Genomic DNA, 12,510 nt, shown 5'->3' with positions numbered 1-12,510 from the left:
CTGCAGGGAGCTCTCACACGGGGATGTTGGGAATAAAGTAGCAAGGCATGTAGAGTACTTAGCTCACAGCATGCAGTACTTGTTATCAGATGCATTGATCCTTGATGAACTGATTCTGTTCGATTGACTTTAATTATTGAGATTTTTGAACTGATATATAGACGCATGGTTCAAAAATCAAAAAAGTACAAAAGTGGAGACCTCCCACTTCTGTACCCTAACACACAGTTCTCTTTCTTAGAGGCAAACAGTCTTGTTGTAGATCTTTTAGAGCTCTTATACCTAAACGTGCATGTACAAATATATACATCTTTTCAATCTTTCTTCCTCTCAAAGTATAGAATAATCAATGTGTTGTTCTGTCTTAGTTTTTCTGTGTTCAGAGAACATAGACTGTGTGAGTTCAGTCCTTTGAAATTTGTTCCGAGTTGCCTTATGCCCAGTGTGTGTTCTCGGTTTATGTCCCCTGTGTACTTCCTTGAGAAAATGTGTACCAATCACTTGTTGAGTACATTGTTACATTAATACCAGTTCAGTCACATTTGTTAATCATGTTGGTCAAGTCTTCTCTGTCTCTACTGATTTTTTTGTTTGCCTTTTCTATTACTGATTGTAGATTTATTTTTCCGTGTAGCTCTGATAGTTTTTGCCTGATTTTTTTTTTACATTACTGTTATTAGGTGCATATAGGTTTAGGATTATTTTTATATGTTCCTGTTGGATTGATCCTTTTGTAACTATAAAAAGTGTCTTTACTTTAAAAATGTCTAGTAATACTGTTGCCTTAAAGTCTATTTTTTTCTGATAATAGTTTAGCTACTCAGGCTTTCTTTGATTAATCTTTATACGATACATATTTTTCCATCCTTATACTTTCAACCGTTTTATAACCTTATTAAGGTTTATCTCATGTAAATAGCATGCATTTGAGTTTTGTTCTTTAACCAGATTGATGGTTTTTGTCTTTTAATTAGCATGTTTAGATTATTTATATTTAATGTAATTACTGGTCTTTATGTCTATAAATCTGTCATCATACTATTTTTTTTTAATTTATCCTGACCCTTCTTTCTTTTTACCTCTTTTCTTACTTCCTTTTGTCTTAATAAGGTACATATTATCCCCCCACCCACTCCCGATTGTCTTTCACTAGTTTTGCAAGACTCGAGGACAGCATCACTTTAAACATGACCTCTGCCCCATGTTTCTTCTCTTGGTTCCCTGATAATGTGTATATGAGACCTTTTCGCCACATCTCAAATGATTCTTATACTCTTTACTCTTTTCTGTATTTTTCCCTCTTTTTTCTCCCAATTAATTGCATAATTTTTACACTGTCTCCTTATCTGTATCCCAGTTTCAATCTTCTCGACACTATGTCTCATCTGAGTTTGTTCTTGGTTTTTCTTTGGAAAAAAAAAACAAAACAAAACATTTTCTTGTGATACGAGCTCTCAGGATTTAATCTCATAACAACTTTCATATGTATTGCAGAGTTAATTGTATTTATCACATTGTACATTACATTACTGGTACTTATTTTATCTTACAACTAGAAGTTGGTAGTTCCTTTTGATTGCTCATCCAACACTCCCTCCCTGATTTTGTAAAATTTCAGTTCTAGAGTTTCACCTTGCTTATTTTCTATTTCAGTTCTCTGAAATTTGTTCCCTCTTCTTCCTTGAACGTGTTAAATATAAGTCTCTGGTCACTTGTGGTATCTGGAGGATAAGTGGGAAATGTATTTCTGCTCTTTCTTCTCTTGGTTTGGTTCTTTGTTCTGTCTCTTCGTGTGCCTGGTCCTTAAGTGTCAGAACGAAAAATTATAGAGGCTCTAGAGGATAGAGTTGACTCATTGGAAAAGACTCTGATGCTCGGAGGGATTGGGGGCAGGAGGAAAAGGGGACGACAGAGGATGAGATGGCTGGATGGCATGGCTGACTCGATGGATATGAGTCTCAGTGAACTCCAGGAGTTGGTGATGGACAGGGAGGCCTGGTGTGCTGCGATTCATGGGGTCACAAAGAGTCGAACACGACTGAGCGACTGATCTGATCTGATCTGAGAGGATAGTTTTCTTTCCAAGGATTTGTTTTTATTCAGGCAAGTAGCCATAAGGATGTAGCACCTTGGTCCTGTGAAGCATTTAAGATATTTGGAGGCTGCTCTTCAATTCTACTTTGTTGCCATATTGCTAGCTTCCCTGTAAGGCAGCAGTTCTCAAACACTTTCAACTCAGGACACTTTTACATTCATAAAAATGTAGGATCCCAAAGAACTTTTGTAAATGTGTGTTATATATATATATATTTTTTTTTAAAACAATTAAATTTAGTTTTTATTATTTTTGGCTGTGCTGGGTCTTCACTGCTGTGGACTTGAGTTGTGGAGAGCAGGGGGTACTCTGTGGTTGCTGTGCGTGGCTTCTCACTGCAGTGGCTTCTCTTGTTGCGGAGCACTGGGTCTAGGTCACTTGGGCTTCAGCAGTGGCGCACAGGCTTTAGTTGCCCTGCAGTGTGTGGAATCTTCCCAGACCAGGGGTCAAACCCGGTCCCTGCATTGGCAAGTGGATTCTTAGCCACCGGACCACTAGGAAAGTCCTAAATATGTGCTGTATTGACTGATATACTGCCAATATCTATTGGTGTTAAAAACTAAACTCAAGAAATTTAAGAATGTACATTAAAGGATGACAGTAAAACCCATTATATGTTAATATAAACAGCATTTTTTGAAAAGAAACTATTTTCTGAAACTTTCCAGCAAGAATTAGTGTCATTTGAAATTTACCAATCTCTTTAGCGTCTGGCTTAGCAGAAGACAGTCGGATTCTGCTTCTTTTGTTGTTGTTATTGGATTCTGCTTCTGCATTCAATCTGTTAAGGTATCATAGGTGAGTGAATGAATGAAAAGGACAGAAAACACCTTAGTGTTATTATGAACATAGTTTTGACCTGAGGGAGCTCTGGAAAGGGACCATGTTTTGAGAACTGCTGCTTCAGGGTAGTCTTCATGATATTAGTGAGCCTGGTGGTTCATAGGCCCCTGTCCTAGCCTCCCAGTTCCAATCTGGTGCTGAACCATATTTAAATAAAAAAATTAAAAATCATATTAAAAAAGATAGCTTCATTTAAAAAAAATCTTATTTCTATTTTAATGGGGCAGTAAATGCATTTGTTCAATCAGCCATCTTTAGTCAGTATTTTTTTTAAAGAAGTCTGCTTATTTAATGTAATTATTTGGCTGAGTTGCATGGCCTGAGGGATCTTGGTTCCCTGGCCAGGGATTGAACCTGTGAGCCCTGCAGTGGAAATGTGGAGTCTAAACCACTGGACCGGCGGCGAAGTCCCTTTGCTTTAGCTTTTTAATATCATAGAAGCATCTTTCTGTTTGGTTCCCTACCGCCATCCCACATGTAGCTCAAAAACTGGCAAATGCCAAGAACTAAAATCACATGTGCAGTGTCCACCTTGAATCTCCACATTTCCTTTTTTTTTTTTTTTAGCATCTTGGCCCCTTGAGTCCTAGCTGCCTCAGTAATCCCGAGTTCCCATCTGGCTTTCCCCACACAGGGAGGCCTCTGAAGGGCCCCACCCAAAGGGGAAAGGCACGTGTCAAAAAGCACCTCCTCCGTCTAAGGTCTTGGCCCCAAAGCTGTGGCTGCTGTGGTTGCTCTCCAGTGATTGCAGACAACTGTCGTTGTTGTTCTTTTTTATTCAGTTCATATAGTTCTTGGCAGTCTGACATGAAATCTCCGTCATAGCTGTGAGTGGATGTCAGCGTAGTTCTCTCACTTGATGTTTGTGGATTTGCTTAACAATTTATCTTGGAGATCTTTCCCCATCTATTCTAAAGAGCCTTTTCGTCCTTTTTCACATGCGTGATCTTTTACTCTTGGGCCATCACTAGTTTACCTTCCAGGCTGTTTCTGCTCTTGGCAATCTGTAACTATGGGTGGAAGTTTTGTACATGTGCACATAGATTTATAGGTTACAATCCCTGAAGTGGAACTGCCAAGTCTTTCAAGCAGATGAATAGTTGTCATTTTGAGAGCTGTCACCTAATTGCCCTTCACTGTGTCAGACCAGTTCCTCCTCCCCCCAGCAAGGCCGAGAAGGGCAAACTGCAAACTGGTTTGAGCCAAATGGCCTAGAGGCTGCAGCCAGCCTGGAAGAGGGCCGGGCTTCCCCTTCTCCTCACAGCCCCTGTGCCTGAAGCCAGGTCACTCTTCTGCTCTCTCCCAGGACACATTTGACATCCGGATCCTGATGGCCAAGTCCGTTAAGTACACGGTGAACTTCTTAGAAGCCAAAGAAGGAGATTTGCACAGGTACCAGCAGCCCTCCACCCCTGGCACCCCGTCCTCCTGGGCTCAACTCCTTCTGGAGGTCAGGGCCACTGCTGGCTCCCTTGGGCAGAACCCTGCTTCCCAGGCTGGATGGGCTGGGGCCCCCACACCCCTCTCCTCTCCCAGAAGCCCTGTCAGCTTCCCCAGCAATCACTGCCCTTTGCCTTACAGGATAGAAATCCCATTCAAGTTCCACATGCTGCATTCCGGACTGGTTCACGGTCTGGCTTTCTGGTTTGATGTCGCTTTCATCGGCTCTATGTGAGTGCACCCGAGCAGAGCAGGTGGCCCCCCCACTCCAGCCCCAGGTGGTAACTCCAGGCCTGGCTGGCTCAGATGATGCACTGGGGGCTGGGAGGGCCTGACTCGACTCTGCTGGGTGCTACTGCTCCTTGCAGAAGGCAGTGGGAGCTGGCCTTCGAGCAATAGACTATTGGAGGAGGGTGGTGGTCTACCCTGTTCAAAGTGACTGTTCTTCACGGGACCTGATTGTGTCTCTTGTATGTCAGGGTGAGTGGGCATAGGTAGAACTTACTGGACAGCCAGCTTGTCTCCGCTCCAGGGGACCCCTGGGTGGCGAGGGCCAGGGGTAGAGGGTAGGTGCTTGGGGAGAGCTCAAAATGCACAAGGTGGGGGTCTAGCCCAGTCAAGGGCATGCCTGTCCCTGCTTGGCAGAATGACTGTGTGGCTGTCCACGGCCCCGACGGAGCCCCTGACCCACTGGTACCAAGTCCGGTGCCTGTTCCAGTCGCCACTGTTCGCCAAGGCCGGGGACACGCTCTCAGGGACATGTCTGCTTATTGCCAACAAAAGGTGCGAGCAGCCGCCGGGGGCTGGGGGCAGCAGGGGCTCGGTCCCTCCCGGCAGCCAGCTCATGGCCGCCCTCCCTGCCCCCGCAGACAGAGCTACGACATCAGTATTGTGGCCCAGGTGGACCAGACAGGCTCCAAGTCCAGCAACCTCCTGGACCTGAAAAACCCATTCTTCAGGTAGGACGGGCCCTGGGCCTGCGCGGGGGGCGCCCTCCTCGCCCGCTGCCCCTCGCCCTGCCCATGGGCCGTCTCTGCTGCAGATACACAGGCACGACACCCTCCCCGCCGCCTGGCTCCCACTACACATCCCCCTCGGAGAACATGTGGAATGCCGGCAGCACCTACAACCTCAGCAGTGGGATGGCCGTGGCCGGTGAGCAGCCCGCTTGTGCGTGGGGTGGGGGTGGGGGCAGGGTCCTTCCCTGGCCCCCCGCCGGTGCTGGCCCTCGAGCCCTCCTGCCCTGACCTCTCGCTCCCTGGTGCAGGAATGCCGACCGCCTACGACCTGAGCAGTGTTATTGCCGGAGGCTCCAGTGTGGGCCACAACAACCTGATTCCCCTAGGTGAGCCCAGGGGGTGGGTGTGCCCAGGACCACTGTGAGCTCGGGCCTTCTGCCTCACCACCTTTGCTTCTTCCCCGGGGGCTGAGCTCCGCCCCCCAACTGCCTCTCCACCTTGCTCTGCGGGCACCGCACCCACCCTCACCCGAGTGTGAGCACCCACCACGCCGGGCACATGGGCCGGGCAGGCTGGGGGCGGTGACGCCATCTCCTTTCCTTCCTTCCTTCCTCCTGCTGTGCAGCCAACACGGGGATTGTCAATCACACCCACTCCCGGATGGGCTCCATAATGAGCACGGGGATTGTCCAAGGTAATGGTGGGCGGGGGTCGCAGGGCCCCGCGGGTGTGCGTGTGCCCGGGCGCCCGCCTGCCCTCTCTCCTGTGCTCTTTCTCTCTGACTCTGCCATGGGTCTGGGCGGGCAACGGGACAGAGGCGGCCCCTTAGTGCCCACCCCCTGCCCCACAGGATCCTCTGGCGCCCAGGGCAGCAGTGGCGGCAGCTCCAGCGCCCACTATGCAGTCAACAGCCAGTTCACCATGGGCGGCCCCGCCATCTCCATGGCCTCACCCATGTCCATCCCGACCAACACCATGCACTATGGGAGCTAGGCCCCTGCGGCGTGGAACGGACTGACAGCACCAGGAAACCAAATGAAGACCCTGCCCCACCCTGGGCGGCTTTGACCCTTGTACTGGAGAGACCCACATACCCGGCCACAGCCCTCTTTGCTACGGGAACTTGAACACTTTTTTACACGACGTTGCCGCCGCCGCCGCCCCCACCCCACTGCCCACCCACATCTTGGCCCCAAGCGCGTGTCGCTGCCATATTTTACACATGATCATGTCGTGGGAGCTCTGTGCCCCCCCCACCCCCCGGCCCTCTCCACCCTGACCTGGGTTTGACATCTTCTGTAACAGGCGTGTCCGGGCCTGATAGCTGCAGGCCTGGTGGGGAGGGAGGGGGCAGTGGCCGCCCTGCCCGGTCCCTCGGGCCGGTCCCCTGCCTGTCTCCAGCAGGGAAGGCAGTGCTGGCCCCTTCCTGGAGGGGCCTCCCCTTCAACTACCAGGCCTTGGTCACCACAGGCGTGACATGCTGCTTTTTTTAATTTTATTTTTTTATGAAAAGAACCAGTGTCAATCCATAGACCCTCTGAGAAATCAGGCCGGCCGGGCCGAGCCAGCAGCCCCTCTCCCCAGCTCAGAGGCTCAGTGGCGAGGGGTGGCCCTACCGAGTCTTCAGGATGGGGTGGGGCCGGGCCTCTGGAGCCCAGGGAGCCCCTCGGCCCCCTCCCACCAAAGGGTTCACCTCACACTTGAATGTACAACCCACCCGGCTGTCGGGAAGGCCCTCCGTCCTCAGCCCCTGCCTCTTGCTGCTGTCCTGTCCCTGACCCCCTGCAGACCCAGCCCCCACCTGCACCCAGAGCTAGAAAGGGTGGCCTGGGGGCCCTGGGCCTGGAGGGAAGGGTCAGCGTCAGCCGCTTGGGGCAGACGCAGAAACCTCAAGGGTCTGTCGTGGAAGGCGTCCTTTTTCCTTGTAGCTAACGTTAGGCCTGTGTACCCCCTTCAGTATTTGTAGATGCTCCTCCCGCCCCTCCTACTCTGATGGCATTCTGGTCCCACCCCAGCCTGGGAAGGGGCCTTGCAGGGACCTCTCCAAAAAAAAAGGAAAGAAAAGGAAAAAAATAAAAATAAAAAAACCCACGGAAATATATGTTTCAGCACAGGCAGTTTTCTTCTAATTCTGCTCCCCCGTTTCTAACAACCCCAGACTTGGATGTGGCGGAGCTCAGGCTCAGCTCAAGGCCCGCTCTCTGGGCACCCCAGGAAGAGCAAGTGCGGCCCAGGCTGGGGTGGCCCCTGGGGGCGATGGCCGCCCTGGAAGCTCCCTGCTGTGCCCCTCTCCCGCCTTTATATAAATTCTCTGAATCACCTTTGCATAGAAAATAAAAGTGTTTGCTTTGTAAGAAAAGTCTGGAAAGTAGCGAAATGATCTTGAGGTTTCAGGGGAGCCTCCAGTCACCATCTCTTGGGCCTGAAAGAGAGAAACTGAGAAGTGGCCCTGTGGCTTCTAACATCGGGCGGGGGGCGGGGGAGTGCAGTTGGAGCTGGAGACCCTGCCCCCAGCCACAGCTGGGGACAGTTCCTTACCTGCAGGCTCAGCCTTCCTAGGCTGCCACGGACCTTGGCAGGGTGGGTGGCAACATTGTGGCTGGAGGCTGAGAGGTGGCTTGGTGGGGAGATGCCATGGGCTCTGGAGGCAGTGGCTGGAAGAAATAAAACTGATCCGAGAGCCCTGGGTCAGCGTCAGAGCCGGCAAACTGAGTCCCCACCCCGAGCCCAGCCTGTGACCACCCCAGCCCAGTACCTTGCAGCCCATGGCCAGGAGGGCGTGGAGTAGCACCACCACAGACAGCAGCACCCCAGCTGCCCACCGGGTGTCCTCACGGACAACGGGCCAGAGGGTAAACACCAGGCCAGCAGCTGACAGGGCTAGGGCTAGGGCCCCGAAGAGCCACTGCAGCCATGGGACAGGGATGAGCCACAGGACCTGGGGGGGATAGAGGCAGCTGGCTAGCAGGTCGTCCCTGTGGCGCCCAGGACCCACCCACCCCTGGGCCCCACTCACCACAGTGGGGATGAAGACAAAGAGGGAGTAGCCGTAGACGCACACAGTCTCCAGGAAGGTGTAAAGCCCCATGCGCTCCCGGACACCCTTGCGCCACCGCAGGAAGCCCCACAGCGCCAGCGGCACCAGCCACGCATAGCAGTAGATGGTGAGGCTGGCCACGGTCACTGCAGGCCAATCAGGTTATCACTCCTGGGCCCCACGGCACCCCGAGCCCTGCCAGCTCCCAGGCCTTGCCCACTTTACTTGCCTTTGTGGAACTGGGGGCTGTAGTGGATGGATGGGTCCCTCCTCTGGGCCAGCACCAGGGTCAGGTTGCCAGTGATGGCCAAGACGAAGGCCAGCGTGGCACAGATCCAGAAGGGGCCTGTGGGTGGAGCACGGTCAGGGCCCCAGGGTGGGAGCTCCCAGGACTAGTGACCTGCGCCATCCGGTCCCAGCCTCTTTCCAAGCTCAGGGCTGCCTCCACCCCCACTGCTCCCTTGATATGGTGTCACACTAGTGACAGACTAGCAGCTGAATCCAGCCTCCATCCCTCACCTCTCTCGGCCTTTCAGTGGCCTTTGACGTAGCTGATCCCCCTCCATCTGGAAACACTCTCCATGTGGTTCCCAGGGTTTTACACTCTTGCTTTTGTCTCATCTCACTGGCAACTCCTCAGCCTCTTTGACTCCCTGAGCTCTTTAACAATGAGGGGCCCACCCAGGCCAGTTCTCAAACCTCCTCTGTGTTCATTCACCCCTTTTGTGAGCTCGTCCAACCTCAGGGCCTTCTGCCACCTCTGTGCCCACAACCCCCAGTGTCCCAAGTCTGGGCCTCTGCCCTGAACCTGGGGCTCCTATTCAACGTTCCATTCCACCTAGCATGCCCACTCTTTCCCTTAGAATCTTCTCGCCTTTTCCCATTGATAAATAGAATTCCGTCTTTCTGGGGAAATTGTTAGTCACTCAGTCGTGTCCAACTCTGTGACCCCCATGGACTGTAGCTGCCACGCTTCTCTGTCCATGGAATTCTCCAATGAGAATACTGGAGTGGGTTGCCATTCCCTTCTCCAGGGGATCTTCCCACTCCAGAGATCGAACCCTGGTTTCCTGCATTGCAAGCAGATTCTTTACCATCTGAGCCACCAGGGAAGGTCCCGCTTTCTCACAGTCCAGGCAAAAGCTGGGAAGCATCCTTGCCACCTCTCCTCCCACCCATCAAGTGTGTCAGCACACCCTGTTGGCTCCATCTTCCACGTTTGCCAGGATCTAACCCCCACTCTCTACCTCCCAGGCCAGGCCCATGATCCCACACGCGACTCCTCCCTGGTCCTCCAGCTTCTGCCCTTGCCCCCCACAGGGCCTGCAGCACCCAAGGGCACTTGGCTAAGATCTCTTCTCACCAAAGCATAGGAGGCCCATGTGGTCTGACCGATCACCTCTGGGGCCTGCTGGCAGCTCGTTCCAGTGCAGTCACAGTGCTGCCCTGCAGTGCAAGCCTGTTTCCGCCACATGCCTCTTCTGTGATGTTCTTCTCCCAGGTCTCGCCACCCTTAACCCCGACACCAACTAGGCTCATTCCCTCACCCTCCTCAGCAGGGCCTTCCCTGAGCAACCCACACAACATAGCAGCTCCCACCCTCTAAACACTCTGCTTCTCCTCCCAGCCCCGCAGCCCTCTGCAGCCTCGCTTGGCCCTGTCTGCATGAACAGAGTACGTTTCAATTCTACCCGAGTGACTGTGCTTTGTGCTCAGCTGTATACCGGGGCCTGGCCCTCTGTCAACATGTGTTGCATCAGTAACTGAATGAACTGAACGCACAACCTCACTCACCATACAGGTCTGGCCGATTCCGCAGGTGGTGCCGTACAAAGTTGTGGCCGGGTCGGGGCAGCAGCGAGCCTTTGATCCGGTCCAGGACCTGCGGGGCAAGGCCAGGACCTAGGACAGAAGCCCATCTGGGGCTCCCTCACTACCCACAAAGGAAAGAGGGTCACCCTCCTTAGGGGTTCCTTCCCTGCTGACCTCCCACCTCCTCCATGCTCTCATTTCTCTCCTGTGGCCTGGAGCCCCTTGCCCTGGGCAGCCCCTACTCAATATCCCAGTGTCCCCCTACTCTGAAGGACGCTTCAGGGCCTGCCATCTTTTTCCTTGCTTCCCCCTCCTCTGTGCTTGGCTGCCCGGGACTCCCCCACTGTCCACTGCCTCCTGCCCCCAATAAGAACTGTCAACAAATCCTGGGTTATCTTCCCCCATCTCTGCCAACGTCTTCCCTACTCCACAACCCTGGCTTATCACCATCTCCCACCCTGGCCTCCAATTTCATGTCACTCAGTCCTTTCCTGCTCTGAACCCTTCCATGACCCCCTAGCACCTTTAGGAGAAAACCCAAACTCCTTAGTACAGCTCATGAGATCCTTGGTGATCTGGCCTCTGCCTGGCCCCCACCTCACTCTCCAGACTGAGTGAGAGGCAGCCTCTGCAGCAGTGGTTGGCTTCTCTCACCTCTGGTCCCCTGCCTATGCTGTTCCCCGTGCCTGGAACATACTTATGCTTCCCTCCACTCTAAGTCTACCTGCTTGTCTAAGTCCCAGCAAATCTGTCGCCTTCTCCAGGGGGCCTTTCCCTGTGCACCATGTCATGTGTGCTCCCCGTGTTCCTGAGTCCCACTCAGGCCACACACATGCAGTCCACCCAGTCATGTCTACCAGCCTGGGTGGGGGTTGTTCTCCCATGTGCCTATTGCCAGCAATGGCCCAAGGCCTGGTGCACAGGAAGTTCTCAGTGAATAGTGGCTGCACCCCATCCCACCAGCTTCCCGGGTCTGACCTGTGAGGTGTCCACGTCGAAGAAGCTCTGATAGTAGCCAAAGGTCCAGAAACCAGGCTGCTGCTTCTCCTCCTGTAGGAGCTGCACAGTGCAGACTTTCAGTGCTGGGGGTGCGGGGGTGGGGGTGGAGGGGTGCGCCAGAGGGAGGGTAGAAGGGACAAGACAGAGGCAGGGCACAGGGACTCCTGGGACTCACCACAGTCTTGTCGCTCTCCTCTACCTCATCCTCAGCTCCATAACTGCCGCCTGAGTCCATTGCCACAGCCACGTGCCCCTTAGGGCTCAGCTGATCACTTCTGGTGGTGGTCTCATTCGGGGTCTGGGCCAGCAGATTAGTAGCTTCCTCAAACTCTGTCGAGAAGGAATATGGGACACAGGTGTATTTGGGAGTCGAGGCAATTTCGTTTTGCCCACAGCTTGTCTGGGGAGACTGGCGTGCTGCAGTCCATGGGGTCACAAAGAGTCGGGCATGACTTAGGGACTGAAGGACATCTGGGAGCCAAGAGTAACCATCCCCACCTCGGTGTTACCCCCAGCCCAGAGTTTCCTCAACTGTGGTGAGTGGGAAGGAGGCGTGTCCCCTCCTTCCTAACACAGGACCACAATGAGGGCTGGCTCAGGGATGGGGCAGAGCCTCAGATTTGTGGTCTGAGTTTAAGATGGGAGCGGTGCCAATGCAGGAAGGAGATGCAGGAGACCCGGGTTTGATACTTGGATTGGGAAAATGCCCTGGAGGAGGAAGTGTCAACCCACTCCAGTATTCTTGCCGGGAGAATCCCATGGACAGAGGAGCCTGGCCGGCTACAGTCCATGGGGTCGCAAGGAGTCGGATACGACTGAGAGACTAAGCACGCACGGGGTTCGAGTTAGGAATGGGTTTCATGTCTGGGTGGTTGTTCACAGCTGACTGGGGTTCGGGTTAGATCTGAGCTGGAAACTCGATGGGAGGTTTCGGCCAGTGGAAGGAGCAGGACTCGGGCCGGGTCGCGGCTGCACTCACCGTGGAAGGCCAGCTCGTCAGCCGCTGCCATGGTCTCTCAGGGTCGTCACCGCATCCCTCTGAGGATAGAGGCCAATCAGACCCTCTCTCGACACCAGTCGGCGCCGCTCCTGGACGCCAGCCCAAACCCCAAGCCCGGCCTGGCGGCTCCCGCACCCACCGGAACGTTAAATCGCCTCTCCTGCCCCGCAGGTGTACCCACGCCCCCCTTACCTGAGGCGATCTCAACCGGCGGGGCCCGGACTCTCTGCGCCTGCGCGACCCGCCTACCGCCGCAGATGACCCCTCTCAGATCTGACAGCAACATCCGGCGTCGGTCCGTCTGCTATCCTTTTCCGATGGGGAA

At 53.4% G+C, this 12,510-nt stretch overlaps 2 protein-coding genes across 4 annotated transcripts in view; one reads left to right on the top strand and one right to left on the bottom strand.

Moving 5' to 3' along the window:
- CARM1 (coactivator associated arginine methyltransferase 1) overlaps positions 1-7,691 on the top strand; it is a 43,133-nt gene extending 35,442 nt beyond the window's left edge. The window contains exons 9-16 of one of the 3 annotated variants that reach the window (XM_027547705.1): positions 4,245-4,330; positions 4,520-4,609; positions 5,024-5,161; positions 5,248-5,337; positions 5,421-5,533; positions 5,646-5,723; positions 5,963-6,031; positions 6,188-7,691. In XM_027547705.1, coding sequence (XP_027403506.1) covers positions 4,245-4,330; positions 4,520-4,609; positions 5,024-5,161; positions 5,248-5,337; positions 5,421-5,533; positions 5,646-5,723; positions 5,963-6,031; positions 6,188-6,330 — 807 coding nt within the window. In that variant the 3' untranslated portion in view covers positions 6,331-7,691. Of the gene's footprint in view, positions 1-4,244; positions 4,331-4,519; positions 4,610-5,023; positions 5,162-5,247; positions 5,338-5,420; positions 5,534-5,645; positions 5,724-5,962 lie in introns of all 3 variants that reach the window. The other 2 variants (XM_027547706.1, XM_027547704.1) reach the window with 2 other exon arrangements.
- Positions 6,816-12,496, bottom strand: YIPF2 (Yip1 domain family member 2). Its single transcript, XM_027547707.1, has 10 exons — positions 12,378-12,496; positions 12,165-12,223; positions 11,361-11,515; positions 11,165-11,245; positions 10,169-10,256; positions 8,604-8,720; positions 8,354-8,520; positions 8,093-8,275; positions 7,876-8,006; positions 6,816-7,759 (listed from the first exon to the last, which is right to left on the bottom strand). The coding sequence occupies exons 2-9, from the start codon at positions 12,193-12,195 to the stop codon at positions 7,893-7,895; spliced, it is 936 nt and encodes a 311-aa protein (XP_027403508.1). The 5' UTR covers positions 12,196-12,223; positions 12,378-12,496; the 3' UTR covers positions 6,816-7,759; positions 7,876-7,892.
- Positions 12,497-12,510: the final 14 nt, after the last annotated feature.

The sequence above is a fragment of the Bos indicus x Bos taurus genome, chromosome 7 (assembly GCF_003369695.1).
Source record: "Bos indicus x Bos taurus breed Angus x Brahman F1 hybrid chromosome 7, Bos_hybrid_MaternalHap_v2.0, whole genome shotgun sequence".
Classification (NCBI taxonomy): domain Eukaryota; kingdom Metazoa; phylum Chordata; class Mammalia; order Artiodactyla; family Bovidae; genus Bos; species Bos indicus x Bos taurus.
The sequence above is the reverse complement of the archived record's forward strand: the minus strand, read 5'-3'. Positions and strand labels throughout refer to the sequence as shown.

Coding starts and splice junctions, on each gene's coding strand:
- YIPF2 (XM_027547707.1), bottom strand. CDS start 12,195: ATGGCAGCGGCTGACGAGCTGGCCTTCCACG. Junction 11,516..12,164: donor TGACGAGCTGGCCTTCCACG/GTGAGTGCAGCC, acceptor CCTTCTCGACAG/AGTTTGAGGAAGCTACTAAT. Junction 8,007..8,092: donor TCCTGGCCATGGGCTGCAAG/GTACTGGGCTGG, acceptor CTCTCGGATCAG/TTTTATTTCTTCCAGCCACT.